At 38.5% G+C, this 27,758-nt stretch overlaps 1 protein-coding gene across 2 annotated transcripts; it reads left to right on the forward strand.

The window, feature by feature from the left end:
* Positions 1-46: 46 nt before the first annotated feature.
* Positions 47-21,218, forward strand: MCUR1 (mitochondrial calcium uniporter regulator 1). Of its 2 annotated transcripts, XM_033114655.1 has the most exons (9): positions 48-614; positions 8,002-8,121; positions 11,297-11,400; positions 11,878-11,979; positions 12,906-12,947; positions 13,775-13,846; positions 17,300-17,353; positions 19,010-19,124; positions 19,827-21,218. In XM_033114655.1, exons 1-9 carry the CDS (start codon positions 185-187, stop codon positions 19,880-19,882), a joined length of 1,095 nt encoding a protein of 364 aa, XP_032970546.1. In that variant the 5' UTR covers positions 48-184; the 3' UTR covers positions 19,883-21,218. The 2 variants fall into 2 exon arrangements, with proteins under 2 accessions (XP_032970547.1, XP_032970546.1); XM_033114656.1 differs by lacking the exon at positions 17,300-17,353 and having other exon boundaries at positions 47-614.
* Positions 21,219-27,758: the final 6,540 nt, after the last annotated feature.

Below are 27,758 nucleotides of genomic sequence, written 5' to 3' on the forward strand. Positions count from 1 at the left end.
GCCCCGCCCCGCCCCGCCCCCTGCCTGAGCCCGGAGCCCCGCCCTCCCGGCAGGAAAGGGCGGGCCCAACGCGGCCGCCCACCCTCGCTCCTGCTTTCGGATTCGGGCCGGGCCGGGGCTGCGCTTGACCCTCGCTACGGGCGAGCGCCATGAGCGCGCGCCCGTGCCATTGACATCCTCCGGGATGGACTGTGGCCCCGGCGCCGGCGAGAGGCCGAAGCGCCCGCGGGACCGCCAGCGGCTTCTGCTGTTCCTACTCGCAGGCCGCTGTGGGAGCCTGGGCGGCCGCGGCGTCCTGGCGCGCCGTTGCCTGTCTGCGCTTCCGGGAGGTCTTGGGGTACTGCGCCCCCGCGTCCTGGCAGCCCTCGGCAGCACGTCACGTGCCTCCGCACTGCTCCTCCTGGTGCTCGTGCCGTCCCCGCGCCTGGCCGCTGCGGCCCCGCGCCGGCCGCTGGGAGATTGGGAGCGCCCGCGCCCGGGGGTTTCGGCTCCGCTGGCCGGGCGCGGCGGCGCGCGGAGGTGTCAGCCGGGTCTCGCCCCCGGCGTCGCCTGTGCCGCCAGCGCCCTCCACCTGTGCCACGGCCGGGTGGCCGCCCTCGCTTCCTCGAGGAGAGGTAGGGCCGGGCGGGCGGAGGAGAGGGGGCTCTTCTCTCCGGGCTGGGGCTGCGGGGCGGAACGAACTTTGGCTTTGACCTCCCCTGGCGAAAGGCGGGGAGACCCAGACGTCCGGTCACTTGAGGTCACCAAGCTCCTTCTGGGGCGTGGGGACGAAGGTCTGGAGGGCCCCGCCCTTCTGGTCCGCGGTAGCCTGGGCTTCCCCAGCCAGGAAAATCAGAATTACTCGGGATCCCGGGCACAAAGGTTTTGGCGCAAAATTGGAACGGGCTGCGGGGAGGGCCGTAAGCTGATGCACGCTCAGGTGCAGAGCTACCGCGAGGGCGCCGCCGTCCTGGTTGCTATTTACTCAGCTTGTGGCTACTTGAGTGAAGGATGTGCAGGCGGCTTGAAAGTTTGAGAAGCGGAGCTCTGGGAAATGAAGGACTTGTTTACAATTTCATTTTAAACTTGAACGATTCGGTAATTCATTAAACACTAACGCCTACTCTGTGGCTGGCACTTTCCTAAATACTTAGAATCTATCAGTCAACAAAATATTTTTCTTCTTGGAACTAATTATGGCAAAGGAGATGATACACATATATATTTAAATAGGTAGCTACAGATAAAATTTATGTATACATATACAATTTACATATGCATATGTAATATTTATATATACATAATCTGATAAATACTATAGAAAAAAACAGGTGATAAGGGTTAGAAAATGAGGTGGGCCTCCAGTTACGAATGTAAATGACGTCATCATAATAGGTTTCATTGAGAAGAACTATTTTGACTAAATAATTGAAGGGGGCGAGGGCAGCCACTGACCCGCATGAGAGTAAGGAAGTCGAAACAGGCTCAATTTACTAGATAGTAAATTGTTGATAAAAAAGTCATTTTGGGTAACATTAATTAGCAAACTTGGCAAAAATACCATTTTGGGTAGTCTATACTTTTCCATCAGTAGCCATTCGTAACCACTCTGATAGCCTTTTTTTTTTCTTCCTCAACTGAACCACTCAGTAAATGTTGGCTGCATCTAAAATTTAAGAACACCTTTGGCTGGGAGAGAAACTGATTGGTAGAGCAACAAAGTGAAGGAAGCTTTACATATTTCTGTACTTTGCCTTTTGGTGCTTTTTTTTTTTGACAAGCTGGAAACTTGTGATTGATTTTCCGTCGTAATTCAAAATTATGGGGTAAAAGGAGGAGTGTTGTTTCTCATCAGTTTTCTAACGTTGTATCAGTAAGGTGGTAATGTTGGATTAGTTTCAAATGCTGTCATGTTTTCTTCTTTGGTCCTCAGCCTACTGGTTTGTTTGGTGCCCAGGTTTCTCAGTAGGGCTACTTAGACTTACCCTGTTGGGAATAGGAAGTTTGTATTTAGTTCCTTCCTCTATTCAAGGCTAACTTGGGGCTTCTTTTGTAAGTATGTGATTTTAGTATACTTTTGATATGCAGAAGGTCCCCCAAAGGAGAATTACATATTACACTTGAACATAGCTCAGTTTACTTGCTTCCTGTTTATTAGTGGGAATTCATGGTTCTTGGGCCTCATTTTGTTGTTACAATAAAGGAGGAAAAGTGAGTCAGAGGTGTTCTGAGTGTCAGAATATTACTGTGTTCTCAGGCATTGCCCTTTGACAAGCTGGCATTCACTTTCCTTCAGCAAGGGTTGGAGGGCCAAGTGGGAAGTGGCCAGCCCTTTTCTCCACTTTTCAGATAGCAGTGTTTCTTTGAAATAAGCTTGCAATTGAAATAAATTTGGATCGTTTTTGAAAAGAAAAGAAACCTACAGTATCTAAATTGGAATTAGTTCTTGCTTAGAAAGTAGTAGTGATACTTTGTTTTGGGGGGGGGTGTTTGTGTATGAATGTGTATATAAGATGTTTTGTTTTAAATTACACGAATTTTGTTATTATGTTATTAAAAACAAGGAATTTGGGACAAGAATAATCCCATCATTCTTCACAAGCCAGTTCTGGACTGGAATGTTTTCAAGCTCCCTACCCCCTGGCAGAGTCCAGCACAGTTCTAAGGGTAGTGTGGCCTGCAGAGAGAACTTGGAGCCGTACATTCATTCATTCACCCATCACTTTCTCTAGAGCTAGGTCTGTTCTGTGTCAGGCAAACATTCAGAATCTCTTCTCATGGAGGCCAATTTTTGTCCAGGACTGAAGATGAAGAATGAAAAAGGAGGTACTCATGTGAAAAGAGAAGACCATAGGTGTAGAGCATCACTTGCTCCTGTTTTTTTTGTGAATGTGAAATAAGATGTGCCTCCCTTAACACCCAATAATTGGTGATACTCTTCCTGTTTTTGCCGTCGTTATTGTGTCTTCTGATCATGATCCCAGGCCCTGTCCACACACATAGTGGACTCTCAGCTGCTGTGCTTGGACGTTATGATTCTGCCCCCTGATCATAAGTGGCTGGGCCTATCAGGGCTTCTCGAAGATCAAGAGGTTGGGTGTGCCCACTAACTGGCTGTGTGGCCTTGGACAAATGTCTCAACCTCTCTGAGACTTAGTTTCCTTGTATGGAAAATTTGTGTCATAATAGACTTACATCCCCCATAGGATTGCAATGAGGATCAAATGAGTAGCATTTAGCATGGTGCCGGGCACATGGTCAGGACCTTTAGATATTAACTATTCGTGTTACTATTGATCCATTTGACTACAAGTTATTTGAGTGCCTGTTGTATACCAGGCAGTGTTCTAAGTGCCACAAGTAGAGCAGTGAACAAAACTAGGCACACCCTACCCCTGCAGAGCTTAGATTCTAGGAGAAGAAAGTAAACGATAAACAAGGAAATATAATGTCTGGATGGGAGCAGTGAAACAACGAGCATTACAGCAGGTTGGGTCTACTGATACAGGGTGTTTAGGAAAAGGGGTAACATTGAGCTGTTCACTGAATGTTTTGAGCTCACCTTCTAGACTTTTGTGACTTACTTTGGCCAATGGAATGTGAATAGAAGTGATAGTTGTCACTTCTGAGTGGAACTGCAGAGCCACTGTGTGGTTCGCCACATTCAAAAAAAAAAAAAAGGCACCAACTTTGTAAAAAGGGAAGACTGTAGGTGAGGCGGGAAAGGAACTGATGTCAATTTTTCTTTCTAGACAGTTTCACAATCCAAATCTTAGAATATCATACTGTTGAATTTTTTGTTTTTAGTTTTTTCTGGCCTGCAGGATGCCAGGCCCTCTGCCACATGCTGACAATACAAAAATGACTTAAGACTGGCTGCCCTTGGGACTCTTGGATTAATAGATGGTACAGATATGGAAATAAGGTAGTGAGTGTCATGATCGAGCCATCTGTACTGGGCTGAGAACACAGATAAGGGAGCAATAAAAGCTGCTCCCTGACCTGGGTGGAGCAAGCAGAGAGAAATGTAAATTTTATAACCAGAACCAGAATATAAGGGGTGCTTAGTAAATTGTCAAATTAAATGAAGAAGGGTAAAAGGGATCCTTGAAATTTACCAGTTAAGAAAGGAGAGCAAGCCAAGCTTAAGGATGGAATACCAAGATATAAAAGTTCAGGAAACAGAATATTTTACGTAGATGGCTAAAAAGCAAGCTGGAAGAGTAAGTGTGGGCTAAATTGGGAAACGCTTTGCATGCCTTGCTGAAGGACCTTATAGTATAGGCTAGCGGGTCTTTGAATCTAAAGGCTTCTTTTAACCATTAAATGCACACATACAACAAAGAGTGTTGCATTTTATATTTTGTCAGTCTGCAAACAGTGAGTGGTATACAGTGATTATTGGATCTCTTGCACTTATCTTGATGCTAACTGACCACAGCAACTCTGCTCTTTCAGAGTCGCCAGTAAGTTGGGGACCGCTGCTCTAAGCTTGCAGAGAAGAATCAGATCCGTGACCTGTCTGTGTCACGTTTTTGCTTACTCGCAATTTCTTTCAGAGTTTTTAGGGGTGAAGGATTGAGAATAGTTGAGTAGCTGAAGTATCTTTCTGGCTATTTAGGAGACCTACTGAGAAAACCTTTGAACTTACAGTTAGTAGATGACTTATCTCTTCTACCACTCTTCTACAACACCTGGCATCGTTGAAAAGTAAGGACAAATATGTAGCAAGATTTTCATACAGCTATGTTAATTACATTTAAATGAAAGTTTTTTATATTGTTCATCTCTTTTTATTCTTTTGCTGTCAAAATGTCTTTTTAAAATATGATTATAATAGTAAGAAGCTGTTACATTTAAATGTCCATCTTCACAAAATTACAAATTGGCACTGCAATTGTTCCATATTTTTTAAAAATTATTTTTGTGGTTCTTGAAATACAAAAGCCAGGAAACTATTACTATGCTACGTCCTTCAAATGAGCACCTTGAAATAAGTTTTAAAAATGGGTTGGAATCTGTGGTTAAGTGCATAGAAATTCATAAAAATGGTGATATACAAATTGTTAGGACATATCTCTCTAAACATAGGCTTTTGCAAAGACATCACCAGGGAAGAAAACTACAGATTAATACCACTTATGAATAAGGATACAGAAATCCTCAACAAAATACTAGCAAGCCAAATCTTGCAATATATAAAAAGGAGTATACACCATAACCAGATGAGATTTTGTCCCACAAACACCAGGTTCATTTCACATCTGAAAAATCAATTTATATAATGCACCATATTAACAAAACAAAGGAGAGAAACTACATGATCATCTCAAAAGAAAGAAAAGGTATTTGACAAAATTCAGTGCCCCTTCCTTATTACAAAAAAGGAAAAAAACACTTGACAAATTAGGAGTAGAAGGGAACTGCCTCACCTGATGAAGGGCATCTGTGGAAACCCATGGCTAACACCATACTTAATGGCAAAAGATGGAATGCTTTCCCTCCAAAGTCAGAAACAAGGATGTCTGCTCTCACCATTCCTCAACATTGTACTAGAAGTTCTAGCCAGGGCAGTTAGGCAAGAAAGTGAAAAGGCATCCAGATTGCAGAAATGGGTAAAACTGATCCTAAAATTCATATGGAAATGCAAGGAACTCAGAATAAACAAAAACAATCTTGAAAAAGAACCAAGTTAGAGGACTCATTTCCTGATGTCCAAACTTACTACAAAGTAATCAAGAAAATGCGGTGCTAGCATAAGGACAGACATATAAATCAATGGAATAGAATGGAGAACCCAGAGATAAACTCTTATGTTTACAGTCAATTGATTTTGACAATAGTTACAAGACAACTGAAGGGAGAGAATAGTACTTGGACACCAGGACATCCTATCATCCAAAAGGATGAAGTTGAACCCCCATCTCACACATAACAAAACTTAACTCAAATGGATCATTGACCTAAATGTAAGAGCTAAAACTAAAATTATTGGAAGAAAACATAGGTGTAATTCTTTATGTACTGCAATTAGCCAATGATACCAAAAGCACAAGGAACAAGAAAAAATAAATTGGATTTCATTAAAATTAAAAACGTTTGTGCTTCATCAGGCACTATCAAGAAAGTGAAAGATAACCCACAGAACGGGAGAGAATATTTGAAATCAAATATAGGATAAGGAACTCATCTCTAAAATATATGAAGAACTCTTACAACTCAGCAATAAAAAGATAACCCAATTTGTAAAAAATAGGCAAAGGGTCTCAATAGATATTTCTCCAAAGAAGATATTCAAACGTCCAGTAAGCACATAGAAGGATACTCAGCATCATTAGACATCAGCGAAATGCAAGTCAAAACCACAATGAGATACCCATTAAGATGGTTATAATAAAGATAATAACAAGTGTTGAAGATGTGGAGAAATTGGAACCCTCATACTCTGCTGTTGGAAATGTAAAATGATGTAGCCACTTTGGAAAGCAGTCTGACATAAACTTGTAAGGTTAAAGATAAAGTTATATGGCACAGCAATTCCACTTCTAGGTATGTATCTAAGAGAAACATGTCCCCACAAAATTTTACACGCAAATGTTCATAGCAGCATTATTCATAACAGCCCATAATGACCAAGTGGAAACAAGTGTCCTTCAACTGATGAATAGGTTAAAAAATTCTTTTGTGTGTGTATTTATACAATGGAATAGTATTTGGCAATAAAAACAAATGAGGTACTGACACATACTACAAGGAGAATCTTGAAAACATCATGTTAGGTGAAAGGAACCATTCACAGGATACCACATACCTTACAATTCTATTTATATGAGATGTCCAGAGTACGCAAATCCATAAAGACAGAAAGATCAGTCAGTGGTTGTTGCCTGGGAATGGGGGACTAGGGAGATTGGGCATAATACCTAAAGAATGTAGTTTCCTTTGGGGTTGATGACAGTATTTTAAAGTTGACTGTGGGCTTCCTTATACAATTCTGTAAATACACTAAAAACAATCAAATTATACACTTGAAATAGATGAGTTGTATGGTATGTGAATCATAGCTCAAAAAAGCTACTGTAATACAGATGGCCAAGAGACGTATGAAAAGATGCTCAACATCACTGATCATCAGAGAAATGCAAAAACAACCCACAATGAGATATCACCTCACACCTGTTAGAATGGCTATCATCAACAAGACAAATAATAACAAGTGTTGGAGAGGCTGTGGAGAAAAAGGAACCCTCATACACTATTGGTGGGAATGCAGACTGGTGCAGCGGCTGTGGAAGGCAGTGTGGAGGTTCCTCAAAAAGTGAAAAATAGAATTACCATGTGACCCAGCAATCCCTCTCCTGGGTATCTACCCAGAAAATCTGAAAACATTGATCCATAAAGATGTATGTGCTCTGATAGTCATTGCAGCTTTATTTACAGTGGTCAAGACATGGAAACAACCAAAGTGTCCTTCAATAAATGATTGGGTAAAGAAGATGTGGTATTTACACACAATGGAATACTACTCTGCCATAAGAAAAGGTGAAATAGTGCCATTTGCGACAACATGGATAGATCTTGAGATTATTATGCTGAGCAAAATAAGTCAGACAGAAAAAGTCGAGAACCATATGACTTCACTGATATGTGAGATATAAAACTGAAAGCAGCAAAGGAACAAGACAAAGAAATAAAAACTCTTAGACACAGACAATAGTTGAGTGGTTACCAGAAGATAAGGAGGGAGGAGGGATAGTAATAGAGGGTAAAGGGGGTCAAATATATGGTGATGGAAGGAGAACTGACTGGGTGGTGAACACACAATGTGATATATAGACGATGTATTATAGAATTGTACACTTGAAACCTATGTAATTTTACTAATCGTTGTCACCACAATAAATTTTAATTAATAAAAACAACCAGATAGGCTTTGAGGTATGTCTGATTATTTTATGTTGCTGAGTTGCTTTTGTTTACCATAGAACCTGTTTTGAACCCTGTTGTCCTTTTTTGTTCTAGAGCTAAGCCTCTCTGCTGGGTGCCTGCAGCTTGGGCGAAAAAACCAAGGTTTCGCCTCTTTTGGGAATAGGAAGCTCTACTTTGACACCCATGCCTTGGTGTGTTTACTCGAAGAAAATGGTAATCCTTTCTCAATGGTCACTCAGTGCCATAGAAAGACACTATAAATTATGACTTCTCTTATGGTTTCATCTAATTTCTCATGTTTCTCTTTGACTTTTAAGTCTACAAGTAATCTTTTGATCAGCCTTCATTTTTTTAAGTCCTCATTTTTGGTTGAAGGACACTTTTTCTTCCTCAATACAATTGAGATTTTTGTCACATATTTTGCCCAAGTGAAGTGTATTCTTGTAACGTCACTCTGGAAATATAGTATTATAGATAAAAATTTAGACACAAGTCAGCAAAACTCAGGAGTGGTTCCTATGCCAACTGTCTGGAGCACTAAAGTGATAGTTTTATTATTGTGCATCTTGTGTGCTTTTAAAATTTTTATGAAATTAAAATGTTACTGAACAGCAGTTATTGGTAATATCAACTTATTATATTCTTTTTAACAAATATTCAGACTAACATTTTCCTTTATTGCTAATGAGTTAATATAAAAGATTGCTCTGACATTTATGACATTTATTGAAAGTACACTTAGTAGATAGGTAACATTCTCATATTTAATCTTATGTAGACAAATACACTAATTATAATTCTCTATACTGTGATATATATTCTCAAAATCAGAATCTTGAATATCGTAGATTATGGCTTCGAAATAAACATACCTGTTTTTCACTTCATTGTAAAGTTGTTTATCCAGTTGTGCATGTTCTTATCTGTAAAGCTGCCCTCTGTAGATGTACTTCACGTGCACAGATCAAAGTGATAGAATGAATTCTGTGCTCATGTGGGGGAGTGAGAATCTCTGGGTTCAAACTGCTGGGTTTCTGCCGTATAGCCTAGGCCGCCTTTTCTTCCTTCTCAGTGTCCATTTCCTCATTGGTAACGTGGGCATAATAAGAATCCTTTTGAGTATTAAATGAGATAATGTACTTGACTGCACGTTGGAAAAACTGTCAAATGCTGTATAGTAATTTTTACAGCTTTTCTTCTCAAACTTGAAATAGTAGGCCTTTTTTTTTTTTTTTTTTTTACCAAAAAACGTTTTTCATTAGTCAAAAAGAAAAGTGGAAGTGAGAAGGGGGGCATCTAAAATTATCTAGATAAGCAGAAGTCTTCCTACTTTTCTTTTTTGTGGACGTTGTGTGTTTATATTCAAGGTAACCAATTACAAAAAGAGATATTAGAGATAACGGGGCATTTCAAGATACACTAGGTGTTTGATGATATTAAGGCGCATCATTAATTTTGTGAAGTGTGACAATGGCAAGGTAGCTGCAGTGGACTCAAGATGGCCACCAAACCTTCCTCCCGATGAGAGGTGGGGTTTATTTCCCCTCCCTGCCTTTGAAAATTTATTTGTTTGTTTTTGAGAAATAAAAATTGCAAATGTTTAAAATACGTTTTTATATATGTACTTCCTGCTTTTCTCGATTTCAAACCTTGACCCATGAATATTTGCATATTTCAAGACCCGTGATGTGAGGCCCCCACTGAAGTGTAAGGTGTAAAGGCGCTGAGAGCATGATGGGATGTCAGAGTTGTCTGGGTTAGGATAAGGCCAGGAAGAACCCTTCAAGGAATATTCCATCCTTTATCATTTTCTCCAGAGTTAATGTCTCCTGATGAACAAAACTTCCTATGTATCTGTTATCTCACCAACCCTGATTGTGTCTTGTTCTCTCATTCCTACAAAAATTTAATTTGTATCTGGTAACCCATTAGGTTTTCAGGTTTAACTTCTGCTTTTTCTTATCCCTTTCACCTCCCATACTGGTGGTAATAAATTATAAGGCTTTGGAGTTTGTTTTATTATCAGTATAAGTGCTCTTCTAGTCTCTGTTTTTCTTCATAATTGCCAAACCTCATTATGTTTAACTGTGAGCTCTTAAAGTTTTAAAAACTACAAAAAAAAGTTCATTTTCAAAAAATTAGAAAGACAGAAAAGAAACAAGAAAAACTATTCTGAATCCCAATACCCCACAGCTAAACAATGTTAACATTTTGGAAGGTAACCTTTTGGTTGATTTTTCTAGATGTGGGTGACCCACATGTTAAAAATTAAAAGGATTTTGAAAGAAATGAAGGGAGTAGGTCTTTGGAGGTCTTTTTGGTCTCCTTTAAATCTGTGTCTTTGTTGGTTGTTGTTTTTTACACTATAGTCCTATGCTAATCTCATCTACATTGTATCAGTTATAACTTTATTCAAACTAATGTGCCATTAATTAATTACAAAAATCAACAGATTCTTCTGAAGTTCTTACAGATGGATGTATTTAATAGAAAGAGTTACTTTCCAGGGACTTGGTTTTAAGCATTTTATTAGAATTTCCAATGTGAAATACAAGTTACTATCCAAAGTTACTAAAAACAGTGATACTGCTTGAGTTGAATGTTTGTATTAGGTTGGTGCAAAAGTAATTGTGGTTTAAAAGATTAAAAATAATTGCAAAAACCGCAATTACTTTTGCACCAACCTAATATAATTCAATTCTGCATCATTTATTGAGTATCAATATTTTTTTTCCAGTTTGGGCCCCTGTCACTAGTGACTGACAAGAATTGTGGAGGAAAAATGAAAGAACTGATTTTAACATTCTGTCTTTTAACATTAACTGACAACTAAATTACTGTTTGCATAGTCAATGATTTGACTGATTTATTCTAGATATAAAATAACTGAGCTTTTCTACTTAAGTAAATTATATCCTGCTAATGTATACATTTTTAAATTAAGGAAGTCACATCCATTGTAGAAAATTCAGACAACACAGAAGAAAATAAAAGTTACCTAGAATCTTTGTTAAATTACAAAAGCAAATAATTGTATCTATAATTTTGAGTCTTGCTTTTTTTTTCACTTGACCTTGCATTGTAGGCATCTACTGTGTAATTAGACATTCTCTGAAAACGTGATTTTTGACAGCTAGGGAGGAGGTTAGAGAACAGTTAGCCCAACCCCTCATTTTACATGAAACAGTCTCAGATGTGTTATACTTGTCCAGAGTGACGAACATATCATTGCCTGTGACTGTAGTCTCTTCATTCTCCTACCACAGTAGGCTTTCTACTAGCTTCCAAATGTGTAAGTTTGCATTTTCTCCCTTCCTATGAAGGATTTTTTTTTTTTTTTTGACAACTAGAGTCTCCTGAGTGTGATTGCCTTTGTGTGTTTGCTTAGGGTTTACTACTCAGCAAGCAGAAATCATTGTGTCTGCATTGATCAAGATCACGGAGGCCAACATGGACATCGTCTACAAAGACATGGTCACCAAGATGCAACAGGTTAGCTCTGTCGGGGCACCTTAGCAAATTTAAAATCTAAAGGGAGGATGTTATTTGTAACATACATTTTTGGATAATATGTTGAAAAGCATGTAGTAATTTTAACCATAGTTGAGAGGCAGATGGTTGCAGTGGCATAAAAAATACGTATTCATAGTGAACTCTTGTAGAATGATTCTTGAAAACTGACTGTTCCTGTTGACCGTACTTTAGTAAATGGAGACACGGCCAGAGTTACAGCAGCATGTTCTCGAGCTACTGGTCGTCAGACTGCCACCCTTTCAGCTGATTCTCTTGATGATAAAACCAGACTTGAGTTTTTATTCGTTCCCTTTTCTCTTTTTAACACAGAGCATGACCTGGTTGAACCTCTTTTCTTGTGTCCACATTCTTCTAGTTTCTCATTAAGATGACACCAGGTAAAAGGTGAACCTCTTAGATTAGACTGGGTTCCATGTTCTGTTCTTCTTTTCCTAGGAGATCACTCTTCAGCAAATAATGTCTCAGATTGCTAATGTGAGAAAAGACATGATTATTTTGGAGAAAAGTGAATTTTCAGCCCTTAGAGGAGAAAATGAGGTAAGACTACACAGCCACTCATAGTTATAAAATGCTTTATTATATTCGGACATTGAGATATAATATACAGACACAGAGGTGCACAGGTAAGTGTACCTCTCAATGAGTTTCCACAGGGTGTACACTGCCAGTCAACAACGTCACCGATCCCCCAGAAGGCCTGCCTGTGTATCCCCTTCCAGTTACTCCTCCCGCAGAGGAGACCACTGTCCTGGCTTCTGTTACCATTGACTGGTTTTGCCTTTTCCAGAACTTCAACTGATGGAATCTTACAGTGTGTCTGGTAGCACTAGATCCTTCTTTTTCATTGTCTACAGTGTTATATGAATATGCCACATTATTCTACTGTGATGCATATTAAAATTGTTTCCAGTTTGGGGTTATGAATACATGCTGCTGTAAAATATCTTAGTTTGTTACAATGTGGCATATGGGATCAGCATTTAAATAAGTGCTGTCTGTGCATCTTCCTTTTGTTCTCAGCCCTATTGAAGTCCCTTAAAGGAAGTTCATTTATTACCTGTTAGTCTTATAAGAAACCTTCTGGCAAGAGTCCTTCTTTTGCTAGAAAAAGGTAAAGTTTGAAACTCTCAGATGTGTCCTTGAAGTCAGCTGTTTGAGGGCAGTTAGAAAAAGTTAGAAAGAAAAATTAAAGGAAGTATTAAAGACAGCAAGGCCTCTGAAGGCAAATGTGTATGTTTAAAAAAGATTGTACCATCCTGGCATGATAAATAATCACTTCTGGTACTGAGACTATTCAGTTATGTTGTATTCTGAGTGTAGCCAACTTCATGTTGAATGAGGGAAGAACTTGAAGAACTTGTGCATAAATACATGTTCTACTGTTTGTTTATTATCAAATTCTATATTTTTCTTCTAACCTCTTAAACATATCGTTGACTTGTTTCTTTTTAATGTGTTTTTAGAAAATAAAACTTGAACTACATCGGTTACAACAACTAGTAATGGTAAGATCCTCATTTCTGTTTGCTTGTTTATAATTAATAAACTAAGTAATAAATATGTCAGAAATAATATATATGTTCTTAAAAACTTAATTCTATGTTAAATATTTGTGTAATATGTCTCCACAGCACACACTGGAAGATTTATCTAAAAACAAGCCAATGAGTAAATTCCTGACGTCTGTAACCAAATTCATTGAGAACATTATGTTCTAGGAAAAATTAAATCATTTTTAAATAAAAAAATTTTCTAAAGTAGCCATGTGAGAACACTTAGTTTCTCTTAGAAGACACTGTCTTTAGAAAATCACATGTGATTTTAAAATGCTTGCTGTGCCAGTTTGATTTTATTTTTAAGTGAAAATGACATTGATGTTAAAGAAGAAAAGATTTTGATGAGTGTCAGAAAGAAGGCTTTATTTAAGCAATCGTGTAATATTTTACTTCTTCGAGTCCATCTCTGCTTTCCAAAGTTGTCGGAGGAACAGCTTTAACCATAAATTCCACAAGGAGATTATCTTGGGAATCTTGAGATTAAAAGCAACAATAACCCACTCTGGGCTAATGTAAACATAGAAGGGGATTATTCGGATATGAAGGGGATCATTTGTATATATAACTGGGAAGTCCCAAGACAGGGCTGACTCCAGACGAGGCTTGGCATCACTAGTCCCCAGCTCCGTTTCACTGTGAGCCCCCTCCTGCCCCTTCCCTGGGCTGGCCCTTGAGGGTAGAAGCAGAGGAGGCAGCTTTCCCAGGCTTCACATCCTCAGAGGGTTTTACTTCTTCTTTGGATTTGTTTGTTTCTTTGTTGTTTGCTTTCCCACTAGGATGAAGTGATCAAAGTCCGAACAGATACCAAATTAGACTTCAATCTAGAAAAGAGCAGAGTAAAAGAATTGGTACGTGTCTTTAATAAATAAATGAATAAATTTCTTTGCAGGATGGAATGCTTGGTCAAGTCTAAGTTTATATATAGTTCACAAGTACTGTTAAATATTTACCTGCATATCATTGTCAGACACAGTTTTTTTAAATTGTTTTTTTAATTGTTCTTTGGATTAGGGCTTAAATTTGATGCTTTCAGAAGTAACATTAAAATTAAAGTCTTGGTCAAATCAAGTTTGAATCTTTTTTGTTTCAGAGATACTAAATTATGTGTCACTTTGGCATTAATAAAGAAATTCAATCTTGATCTATTTAAAACTGATTTAAACCTTCACAGATCCTAATTTTACAAAAGTTGATTATCTGAATTGAATAATATTAAATTATTAATATAAAATAATACTAAATTCTATATCAAAATTCAAGATTAAAAAAATATTTCCATATTGTCTTTTTTAAATAGAGAAATCTTAATGACTTTATTGCATTGTTTTAAAATGTAAATTCTAAATGATTATTTAAGTTATGTTAACTTGAAATTTTTAATTACGAAAAGTAGTGCTGTACATTTGTTACCAAAAAGATGTCACAAAATGTAGGTTGTAAATAATTAAGCTGAAGGAAATACCTACCTGCGCAATAACTTGTGGGATGATGCGTAGGACCAAAGAAAACTGGAAATACAGCCCTGCTCTCCTTTGCTTTTTCAAAGATAATGCATATAAATACATTTTTCCCCCTCAGAGTTTTTACATTAACACTTCTTTTTTTTAATGGAGATGTAATTGACATATATTAGTTTCAGGTGTACAGCATGACTCAGTGTTCGTATACATTGCAAAATGATCACCACAGTTTAAGTCCAGTTAATATCCATTACTGTACATAATTACAAAAATTTTTTTCTTGTGATGAGAACTTTTAAGACTACTCTCTTAGCAACTTTCTAATATACCATACAGTATTATTAGCTTTAGTTGCCATTCTGTATATTACATCCCCATGACTTGGTTTTGAACTGGAAGTTTGTACCTTTTGACCCACTTCGCCCATTTTGTCCATCCCTCGACCCTGACAACCATCAGTCTGTTCTCAGTATCTGTGAGCTTGGGTTTCTTCTGTTGTTTTAGATTCTGCATACAAGTGAGATCACACAGTATTTGTCTCTCTCTGACTTACTTCATTTAGCATAATGCCCTCAAGTTCATCCATGTTGTCACAAATGGCAAGATTTCCTTTTTTATGACAAAATAATGTTACATTATTTATACATATATCACATTTGCACATATATGTGTGTGTGTGTGTATCACATTTTCTTTATCCATCTTTCAGTGGACACTTAGATGGCTTCCATATCTTGGCTATAATAAATGCTGCTATGAACATGGGGGTACAGTAAGTTGTATGTTTTAATAAAGATATGTGTTGGGTTGCCTCTAGTACTTTTTAACCCATCTATCTTCTTGTTTAGGCTTTATTTGAATTTGGTAACATTAGATAGATACCTTTTTGATTTTTAGCATAATGAGACATAGGGCATATAAAGCATTTTTCACTAACAGAATTGAATACACTTGCAGAAACTGAGCACTCAAAATTGTTCACTGTCTTCTCATTTTTTTACAATTTTCTTTTAATCAAAATGTGCCACAATGATAAATGAAGCTAATATTGAAACCGAAATAGGTACTTAACTATATTTTGGAACTGCGTCTAGATTTCAAGAGTTAAGTTGAGCTTCGTTATACCAAATAATTATGCCCATGTTACCTGTCTTTCTAGTCTTAAAAAACTTTTCAATCATGAAGATGAAATCACTTAGTATCACCAAAATATTTAATGATCACTAGCATATGACTAGTATCTGGAAGAGGAGAAACTCTTTTGGTTACCTGTGTCCCCATGGGTTGTGTACTTAGAAAAAATTTTGAATTCACTTGAGTTAGGAAGGTTCCTGTAGTTAATCAAGCTGGGAAGAAATATACCCTCGTGAGATGTGAGGATGGATTAAAGCCAGTGTTGATTTGTGATTTACTAACCTAGCTGAGAAGTTGTTCTTGGTAATCCTAAACTCAGATTACTCTGAAATGCAGGAGAGTAGTATATTGTTATGCAGCTAGCATGTATTTAACATGTACTGATGAAGATAAGTTATTTGACCCTCAGATTCTTTTGTTTAATAAAGTTAATAGTGTCAATTACATTAACTGTGGTGATATTTACTGCCAGTTTCAAAAGTAGTATGGCCTATAAACTGCTTTGGGATACAGAGAGATGGAGCCGCATAGAACATACTTTTAAAAATCATGGCAATGTCAAGATTTACTCTCTTCTCTCTGGTGGCTGAGTCAGTGAGTCACTGGACTTACTGAAGGCCAGAGTTTAAAGGTGTGCAGAAAATCCAGATCCACCCTGCCCTCTGGTGGTAATCTGATGCATAGCTCTCTCATCTAAAACCCTGGCATTTAAAGATGGAAATGAGCATTCTTTGATCCTATGACTGGCCCTTAGTTTGGGGTTCTGGGGTTTTTTCTAATTTCCAAGTAATACTGTTTTTCTATTCCCCTGGTATACTTGGGGAAATTTTATACCTGGAAAGTTTCTAGATACTTCAAAAGCATTATTTTCCCCTATAACAATATTAATCTATTATAGATTTTCACTTGTTGAATTAAATCATGGTCCCCACTACTAAGGAGATATGTCTGATTTTGGTCTCAGTGTCAACAAAATTGCACTAAATCTTTGCATAGACATTAACAGCCAAAAGCAAGATAGCATTTTATTATAATTCTGGGAAGAGCTATTAGTTCCTTTAGTAACACTAGGTTGTGACTATGCCTAAGTGGGTTTGCTTGTTTATTTTTAATTAAAACCAACATGTGATGGTTTAGTGTATTTTCTTGTATCTGTGTAGTCACATGTGTTTTATAATCACAAAGCAACATCTAGATCACAGAATAATATTTCTTGAAACTGTTTTTTCCCAATATAATATCTTTCCTGTCCTTTGTCTAAGCCTCAAGTAGATACCAGTTTTTTGTGTAGTTATGATGGGATAGCTCGTAAATTGAAATTATTTCCCACTTTTTTCAACACTCTCAAAGCCAACAAGTATATGACTCAGAATCCATCTAAATTGGTCCCAGAGAATGCTGTTATAATAGTGGGAGGAAACTAGAGACATCACAGCAAAGAGATGAAAAGAGAAAAGCAGCAGAGAGAGAGAGAGATGAAGGATGACAAAAGGGAATCCAGATATTGGAGTGATGAATGAACATAAATAAGAAACTTCAAAAAAACAGATCTACAGGAGAGGGTTAGGTAGGCTACTTTATCCCAGAGGTGATTTCTAGTGTCACATATTCTTGGAAACAGTTAGACCGGAATATTTAAGGTGCTAGAAAAGGAGGAGACAGAGAAAGGAATAAATCAGAATCTGACCTATGTGGCATTTGTTTCAGTATTCTTTAAACGAAAGGAAGCTGCTGGAAATGAGGACAGAAGTGGTGGCATTGGTAAGAAATGAGACTGACTTTTCTTGATCATTTTATTCATCTCTGCTTCAGCCCATGCATGGTTGCTATTGCTTGTAATGATGTGTTATTGGAAAACATATGGAGGTTTAGTGTCCTAGGTTTTTTTAGTTGTGGTAAAATCCACATAAAAATTACCATTTTAACCATTTTTCAGTGTATACTTTAGTGGCATTAAGTACTTTCCCACTGTTATGCAGCCATCACCACCATCCATCCTTAGAACTATTTTCATCTTGCTGGACTGAAACTCTCCCCATTAAACACTAACTCCCCATTTCCTTCTCCCCCCAGCCCCTGGCAACCACCACTCTACTTTCTGTCTGAATTTGACTATTCTAGGCACCTCATATAAGTGGAATTACACAATATTTGTGCTGTTGTGACTGGCTTATGTCACTTAGCATAATGTCCTAAAGGTTCATCCATGTTTTAGCATCTGTCAGAACTTCCTTCGTTTTTAAGGCTAAATAATAATTCCATTTTATTGCTATATGCCATTCTGACTATCCGGTCTGTGGACACTTGGGTGGCTTCCACCTTGTGGCCACTGTGAGTAATGCTGCTGTGAACATGGGAAAGGAGCTGCTGGAGTCCCTGTTTTCAATATTTTTGAGTATAAACTCAGAAGTGGATGGTCATAGGATTTTTTTGCGCTTAACCAAATACTTGATTATCTTAAAAAAAATTTAAACCTCAGTTATTGAAGAATAAGAAGGAATAGAGATAGATTTCTTTATTGTATTTTTAACTCATGGCATGCATTACGTGTTTTCCATCCTCTGTTACCTCGGACCTCTGAAACCTACAAGAGACTTCCATGAGAGAATACTGGGATGTTCCTCTGGAATAGTTTTCTACTCATCCAGGCATTTCTTTCCTTAATCATTACCTGAATTGTTAGCCATAACAAACTACTTACTTGCCCTAGGATTTTTAGTGAAACATATCCAGTGCTATTATGCATTAATGAACTATGACAACCCCTTTATAACATCCGCCAAACTCACTACCCTTTGTAGGTAATTATGTATTTAGTTTAACTGTATTATATTGGGCAAAGAACATAAGTAGGCCTTCCGTATAGCCAAGCCTCATAATAATAAAACACTGATATTTGAACATAAAAGAAGAAAACTTTTAAAAATGTGAATAGACATAGTGTCAAAGCACGCACTGGTGGTTTCAGATTATCCAAGACTCCATTCATTTTTGAAAAGCATTTTTTGTATACCTTTCACTAAGAAGGATTTCAAGGATGGGACCTATTCATTGCCACTGAGAACAGACTGGCTTCATAATGTTAACCTTATTTGTGGAGCAATCTGTAATGTACAAAAGCTTTTTTACGTAGCTTACCACATTTGATTCTCTAAACAGCCTGTGTGGAGGCAGGGCTAATGGTATTTATGTTTCCTTTTTTCAAGCAAAAGGAAACAGCCCTACATATGTTAAAGGCCCTGACCAACACAACATAGCATGAAGATAGTAGAACTAAAGACTAAAGCCCAGTCTCTTTAATCTCACCCCAATTTCCCTTGACTGCACCCTATTGGGAAGGAACACTCAGGACTGAGAGAGCAGAGGTCATGGTATATCCCAAGAGGTTTAATGCTATGAATCTCTTTGTTTTAAAAGCATGCCCAGCAAGATCGGGCCGTCACCCAGACAGACAGAAAGATAGACACTGAGGTTGCTGGCCTCAAAACCATGCTCGAGTCGCACAAGCTTGATAATATTAAATATTTAGCAGGTAAGCTATTTTGTATCTAAGTAGTTAAAAGAAGCTGAAAAGAAAATAACATTTATAAAATAAGTCAGTGACAGATAATGCATTTCACTGATTCTGACATATTTTTTCATATTTCAATCTTTCTGAAATTGGAAGGTGTCTTATAATTTCCAGTAGATGGAGTATCGTATTATAATTGGCATATTTTTTCTTTCTTAGTAGTAAATAAAGAGATATTTTGCTTTTGTAATTTTTGAGCCAAAAGAGAAATATTTATATACAAAAAAAATTACTTAGCCATTATTTAAACTCAAATTTAATATTTTAGGTTGATCAATATTTTAGTAATAATAGTGTTTAGAAGTGAAATTTTGCTCATAAAGTTAAAGGGTATATCTCTATGCACCATATATATATATATATATATATATATATACACTTTGTGACCACAGAATTTTTGTGATTCTAACCTTTATTAGAAAGTTTTCTTGACTACTGGATACATTTGTACTTTGAAGATAATGATTTCAAGACATGGATGTTTTTTAATGGGCGGGTGTTTTATGGAAACAAATCAGTGAGCAAGCTAGGTTTCTGGAGTTTTTTCTTTTTTCTTTTGGTGGAAAGGTGGATAGGTGTCTGTATGTTTTCTTAATAAAATGATATTCCCTCCAGTAACTGCTAATGTAACTAATACTATGCTCAATTATTTTTTTCTTACAGGGTCTGTATTTACGTGCCTAACAGTAGCTCTGGGATTTTATCGCCTATGGATATAATAAAGTGTCTATTTAAAGAGATTTCTATTGTTTTGCCTTAATATCATATTATTGTGCTTTTTTCCCCCTTGTTTCAAATGTTAAACCTGATTTTTGTTTGGTGCATATTATTTATTTTATGCAAATTATGGACATAACCAAGGCAAAGAAGTCAGGAATTGCATAATTGCTCCTTTTTTCTGTGTAGTTGACTTTATAACAGTGAGTGGTGGTGGACAAAGCATGGAAGACTCCACTCAGCTGGATCAGTGAACTTGGTCTAACCTGTGGGACACACTAACAGTTACTATTTGTGTAACTCTGCAATTTTAAATCCTTTTTCACATAGAGGATTTGGGTCTCCATTTAAAAGGCACGTTGGCTGCACCAAGTGCTGAAGAATCACTGAAACTAAACCTAGAGCACCAAGTCCTCGTTACTACTCACCCCGTCCTTAACATCACCCAACCCCTGTGTTGGAGTGTTGTGTTTCAGCTCTAGTTGGTTGGTGTGTTAATGATACAGCTGTACTTTACATCCACAGGAGAGAGTTTTCTTTTAATTCCATTTCTTAGTTACTGTTAGGGTTATTTTTTAGGTGCCTTCCAGCTGGACGATCTAGTTGCCTAATGAAGTGTTGTAATTGTAATGGGGACTCTTTGTACCTCTAGATTTATCTCCTCCCTCTCATTTGCTCCTTCTTCCTCTCCCTCATGATTTGAGAGCTATAATAATACTCCACTTGTGTCATTGCCTGCCTAGAAAACGTTCTGATTCTCAGCATGGATGTCTGCTTCAGTTTGTGGGACAAGGTTTACTGGTTTTCTTCTGCTTTTTATACAAGGGAGGCAGTTTTCCTTCTGTAGCAATAGCTAGATGTTTAGTTAGTATATGCACTTGTTAGAAAGGCTTTTAATGAATGTGTCTTTGCTACACAGACCATAGGCTTTCAAAATCAGAGAGCTGTCGTACCAGATACCATCCAAATTTAGGTGGATTTCTTTGGCTGTTAAAGACATTCTCATACCCACCTAATCTCTATATTTAAAACAAGTAAATTCATAGAAACAACTGGGCTTGTTTTGGAGAAGCACAGTTTCTTATTTGAATGACGGGCATGTGGGACAAAATAAGCATTTTCGAAATTAAGGCATGGATAGCACCTTTTCTATCTTTTCTCCACATGCGCACGTGTACACTTAGTCTGCCACAGTGGAGAAACCACTTAGAGACTTCCTGATCAACCTGGCGGATTAGATACCCACAGTCACTGTTCCAGCCACACTGGCAAAAAAGTTACCTTTTGTGCTTTGGATGTCATTTCTAAACTTTGGAAAATGTAAGTCGTTGCCTTTTTAAAAAAAAAAAAAAAATTGTGTAGCACAAAGATTCTGAACTCCAAATAAGTATGGAAATCAAGTACTTTTGCATTAATGGTATCAGTTTTAAAGTGAATAATATAATCTTTTTCAACTAGATTCAAAGTTACTTTAACTGCTTCATAAAATATTTTATCCACATATCCTTCCCCTTCCCAAGAAAGATCCCCAGAAAATACTGCACATTAAGCAATTGCCTCAAATATTAAAGGCTGAAGTAAATGAGATCTCATTAAAACCATATTTGCAACTACTTAATGTAGTTATAACTTTGGTTAGTAAGAGCTTGAAGAAAGACACTCTTCCAAAAGAAAGAATTCCTAAGTGGAGATGGTATTGTATATAATTATGTTTCAAAGCAAACACTAACTTGTGTAGGTTAAAAACAGTGAAGTGAGCTTGCATCCTGATAAAATATTTTTTAGATAACATTCAGTGGGGTGACATTCTTTCATCCGCCGAAAGTATTCCAAATGACAAGCCTACCGGTGATACTGGTCTGCATCAGTCCGTCACTTGATTTGGGCCACTGGTTTAGCTGCAGAGTTCTTTACAAAACAGCCCCCCCGCCCTGAACAATGAATTTTCCTTTGGATGGAATGGATTGTATGTATCTGTGGAGGTTAGAAGGGTTAGGGACGATCTTCCCTGTATTTCATCAAGTGTATTCTATTTGAAAAGTGTATGAGCCAAAAATACAAGTTTCCTCTTCCCACTGCTGGCCCAGACGTCTGTGAACAGTATAAGCATGCTGTGACGACACAGTATGACGGCTTCCCGAGCTAGGAAGCTTTCAGATCCCTTGAGGAAATTGGGCATTAGCTCTCAGAAGACGGACGATGCCTGGAAGAACTACCAGAGACCTGTGTCTAGCACGTGGGGAAATTACCCACGGCTAGATCCTGAAAACACCCCTCTAGGCACAGATGGCTTAAGGACAAATGCCTAAAGCTGAGAGTCAAATGGACAGAAACTATTTCCTGTTCATGCACTGATTACTCCATTCTTAAGGGTTCCTCTGCATTCCTACTTTCTTCTCTCCCCTTGCCTGTCCTTTACTGTTTTAGAAGAACCTAAACTCTTAATTCCACTTCTTTCCTGGCCCGTTAATAAGCAAAACCTGTTTGTGTGGACAGTTCTTTACAGGAAACACGAATTTTGTGCTGGTCTTATTCCTCAGCTGGTTTACTAAATCTGAATGTATTCCTTTTTTTCCCCCTAACTATGCCAAGTACCTCAGTTGAGAAGTCACACATTCGAGAAGAGAAGTTTGACTCAAACCAGACATCTTGCTGGAGTTTGTCTGAACACTTTGAAAACCAAACTCCTGAGCCACCATGGACGTGACCCAGCCTGAGTTGTCTCGGGCTCGGCTTGTGCTTTTCCCCCTTCTAGCCCCACTTAGTGCCGGGTTTTTCCCTCTCATGTTCTGGTCTCCTCCTTTCCAGCCATTCTGCCTGTGAATTAACCATGTCGTATTGGCACGCATTTCTCTTCCTCCACCCTCATGTGCTGTGTTCTAAGAATTTTGGCGTCATTTCTGAACAAATATCTGAGAGACGGCACTACAGAACTCATGTCTGGAAAACTGGCTTTAGCAGATGTTTATCAAATTGTTGTGATTTTTCTGACACTAAAGCAAAAGTATGCTAACCAGAAATAATTTATTCTTTATGTATATAAAGTGAGGATGTTTAGCCTTTTATTGGAATTTTATTTGGAAAATATCTTTCTACAGATTTATACTTATGCTCCTCTGATTATAACCCAAAGCATTTCTTCATCCTTTTATTACTTACACAAATATTCAGTTTCATTTCACTATGTATTAGAGTGAGTATAACATTTTTGTTATCTAAAATAAACTATTTAATTCTATGTGACTAATATACTTTTCTGTTTGTTCAAATTGACTATGACAGCTAGAACAACTTCTGCCTACACTGTATTTCAACTGTTATTCCATCCAATTGTATATAATAACGCTGGTGTATTATAAGACTAGTACCTAAAAATGTAAATTTACATAGAAGATAAATTTGAAAGTAATTATTTGATTTACAAAATAAATGTTTTTCAAAAGAATTCTTTTAGCATGCTCGTGTAAAATGTTTGAAGGGAAGTGAGGTTTTTACACTAGTTTTTAAAAAGTGATAGAAACCCAAATCAAGCCAGCTTGAGCAAAAAGAAAGGAATTTGCTTTATTTGGCTTCCATAGTCAAAGTTCAGGAAGAGCAAAACTATACCATCGAAACTCATCTCTCAGGCAAACTTCAAGTGTGGAGAGCTGGAAACACCCAGCACATGCCCTACAACTCAGTGACTGGAGCGTTCCCACTTTGGAAAACCTAGGAGGAGGTATCCAAAGCAAGCAGCTAGGGCAACAGCCAGCGGAAGGGTCCCGAGAGCGGTTCATGTGGCGTGCTGCTTCCCTGAGGGCCTGTGAGCAGATCCCCCACCTCTGGGAAATCGAGCTCCCCTGGCTCGCGTCAGCCTGCGCAGGCTGATCTTGGGTGTCACAAACATCTGCTCAAGCGAAAAGCAAAGGAACACCTTGGGAAAAGGGGTACGTGAAAGATAGCCCAGAAATTGTAGGTACATTTCATTTTCTCCAACCAGAAATCTTTTACCAAAATTAGAGTCGAATTAACTAGATTTGAGGGTGAGCCATAATGTTTCTGAAGGGCCCTAAATAATTTGAAAACTCAGCGTTTGTGTTCCAAATGGCGTGCCATCGATGTTTCAAACATCAGTTGTCAGTCCGCGTTCTCGCCTCAATCCCACTCACCTCTGTGGTGTGCAGACAGACTAAAACCCTTTTTGTTGCCTTGGGCCTTTGATTTCTTTACAAACAAGAACATTTATAGCCATGGCTTTCTCTCTGGAATCTACCTCTGGCATTGCACGGCACAGCCTCACCATTCCTTGTACGGCCAGTCATGGCTCTACCTTAATTTTACAGTTTCCCCTTGAGAATCAGACCATGGCGCCCTGGGGAGGGGTCCTACTGTCTGTCCACTGACAGCCAGAAGGTTCTGAGCATTGGCACTCTTAAACAGAGCAAGCACCGCGGTCGTCTTGTACATAGCAGAGGTATGCAGACAACTCTTTTTAGGCCAACACTCAGGAATAAAGTTGAAATACTGTGGGCATTTTACAAGGTCCTAACTTTTCAGGTTTGTTTTGTTTTGTATATACTCTTTCAGTAAACCCTAATCAGTTGTTTTGAAGTCTCAGGTCAGCTTAATATTAAAGCCCAGGAAGCCACACACACAGTTGCAGTTTAGTGTGTCATTTCTGAAGTTACTGCCTTTAGTGTTTTGTTTTGTTTTTTTTCAAACTTTCCTCCTCAGCCATCTAGATTCGACAACACCCATTCTCCCAGTAGAAAAGAAATAGCTGCTTAGTGGCAACTTGTCCCTTCCGACATGAAAGTCAGTGTCTGTCTAACACTGAGTATTTTTTACTATTTCTCTTTAATTTGACAGTACTTTGAGGTTTGGATGAACCTCACAGCATCCCAAGTGGTGCTGTAACAGGCAGTGTCTCTCAAACCTCAAGAATTGCTATCTGTGAAAACCTCTGGTTTAAGACTTTGTGGGGAAAAGATGGAAGCCGGGAGATCAAGATACTCAGTGAACCCCTGAGTTCACTTATACAATTTTTTTTTTTAACATTTGTATCAGTTGGATGCTTTCAAGTGCAAGTAACATAGAACTAACAGTGGCTTATGCTTAATGAATTTTCTTACTTGAGTCTAGAAATAGGTAATCCTCAGGGCTGGGTTGGCTGTTCAGTGTTGCTTTCAATGACTCAACTCTTCTTACCTTCCTTTATGTGTTAGCTTTCAGCTTCAGCCTTGGTCACAAACCAGATCACAGTATTGCTGCCACAGCTCCAGGATTCACATCCTCACTTGGCAGCATCCAAAGCAAAAAGAGAGAGGTGGAAAAGAGAGGACGCTCTTCCCCTCCCACAGAAATCCCCTTATGTCTCATCGGGCAGGACTAGGTCACATGGCCACCTTTGGCAAGACAGATTGCAGAAAGGAATGTTTAGCTTTTTTAGCCCCTCTAGTAGGAGGTGGTCAAGGAAGAAGGAGGCTAGAAATAGTTGTTGGCTTGGCATGCAACAGTGTTGGTTATAGTGTTCATGAAAATAAAACAGGCCGCACACTAAAGAGAACCATACAATTAGCTTTACCTTACCATCTTTTAGTGGCTAGAAACAGTTCAGAATGTCCCTTGACTTCTAGTAATGTGGGCAGTTTTATTCTATGTCACGAAATATTTTTACTGGCTCTCCAAATCTTCAATTCCTTTTTTTCTTTTATAAACTACTTTCCAGAATTCCACCATTGTTCTGGATTAATTTGCATGCTTGACGGGGGGGGGGGGGGGGGGGGGGGGGGGGGGTGTTCGTTAACAAATTCACATTTACTCTGGGGTATTTCTCAGAACTCCTCAGTATACAGGATTATATGTCCTTAGCTTCGCCATATTATTTGAACCAAAGCACAGCATATCCCAAACACCACTCCCCTCACCTTCAAAACAGCAGGGGAGCCTTCCCACAGATCCTGCACCCCTCAGTACCCACAGATTTATTTTTGCCTCAGTGGCCTTAAGCTGCATGGCAAAACCATGTCTCCTGCACACCATCGCTCCTCTTGTTTTCCTATCTTATCCTGCTTTCCTCTTTTCTGTCTCTTACAAGAATAACTCAGAGATTATGTCCTTATCTGAAATTCGCATGGTTGCTGGAAGTGTAAAAAGTAAGTCGACACTTGGTAGAATTCGAGCGTGGAGAGGGATGATGGCACAGCCGGTGGTCCTGGGGTTTGTCAGGGTGGTGGACCTAGGAAGCATTGTGTTCTGTGCCGGACAATATGTTCTTTGCGGGACGCTGTAAATTACTGATGTATCCAATTCCTTCATGCAACCTAGGGCAGGAGTACCTGCAGAAAGTCTGCTTATGATGCATGTATGCAATTAAATCACAAGGTCAGGCGCTCGTGAAAACAAAAAGCTGTTGGTCGGTCAGTTCGGAATAGTCTCCATGAATATTTCTGTGAATGCCATGGCTTGGTTATCGCACCAGCAAGTGCTATTCGACGAGCAGTAAAGAGTCCCCAGAGTTTAAGAAAACTCTGAGGAAAAAAGTGTAAGATTGAGATTAAGTCTATTAACATCTTTCTGCCAATTAATAAAATCATGATTATTTTGTTTTAGCAGCATAATTTTTTGGTCTGGTTGCAAAACACGAGTTTTTACAGGCAGATAATTTCACAACCACTAATAACGATGAGATGGACGCCCGGGGTTCAGATCCCAGCCTTGCCACTTTAAACAGTTTAACCTTGCCAAGCCTTAGTTCCCTCTTTTCTAAAATAAAAACAATAATAATGCGAATAAGCATAGAGCTTTTGTTTACTATGTTCCAGGCACATTCCACAGCCTTTGCGTGCTCATTGAAGCTTCATCGCATCGCTATGAAGTACTGTAGTGATCTCTATTTCACACATGAGGAAATCAAAGCAGAGAGAGTTGAATTACCTGGCCCAAGAGCACCAGCCGCTAAGTGGTGACTCCAGATTCAAACCCAAGTATTCTGATTCCCAGGAACAGACCCTACCCAGCTGATAGCACTTGGTAAGGCTCAAATGAGGTCAAACGTGAAAACGTTTTGTAAACTATAAAACCATACATGCATAGGAATCAATGCAGTCTGTGTGCTACAACTGGAATTCCTTAATAGGAACTACTGTGATATTATTTACACCACCACCCAAACAAGTCAATTTCCCTTAGTATACTGCCCAGCAACCACCCCAGGGTACCAAGACGGATGAATTTAACGAGAAAGATGCAATGTCCCAGCAAAAGAATATAATCCTTTGAACAGCTAGGCTATAGATTGTAGTAGGTATTGAAGGAATAAGATAACCTGTAAGAAATCAGCATAGCTCTCAAGCCCTTCCTATAAATCCCAGGGTGAATGTTCCTAATTTTATTTGGAGGTCTTTATATAAAGGGATTGATGTTGACATGAAGCCCACTGTCTAAACCTAAGCTTCATCCAAAGTTTAGGCCTTAAATAATTCCTTATTGTTTACTTTAGTACCCTTCTTCTTGTGATGCTATAATTGACTAGGATATTTCATTCTTAATCAACAAACTCAACCAACTGTGTGTAGCACTACCTGAAAAAGTAAAACAAATTTCAGCTGCTTTTCAAAAGTTTCCCAGAAAGCTGGGCTACCAAATCCTGACCGCGCCCTTGGGGACATTCACATCTCATTCCCATCCTGTTTTATTTGTATAAAACCCTTCTTGCCTGCTTGCAGCTTTCCATGGAAACCATGTGTCTCCATCTCTTCTCAAGCAAAGCAGGACTTCAGATCTCAAAGAGGTGGGAGAAAGAATGGCACTCTTGTAGGGCACACTATGCTTTTCACCCCAATCTCTCATGTGTTAAAAAAATGTTATATACACGCACACACACAACTTCACTACAAC

Source organism: Rhinolophus ferrumequinum, chromosome 9, assembly GCF_004115265.2.
Source record: "Rhinolophus ferrumequinum isolate MPI-CBG mRhiFer1 chromosome 9, mRhiFer1_v1.p, whole genome shotgun sequence".
NCBI lineage: Eukaryota > Metazoa > Chordata > Mammalia > Chiroptera > Rhinolophidae > Rhinolophus > Rhinolophus ferrumequinum.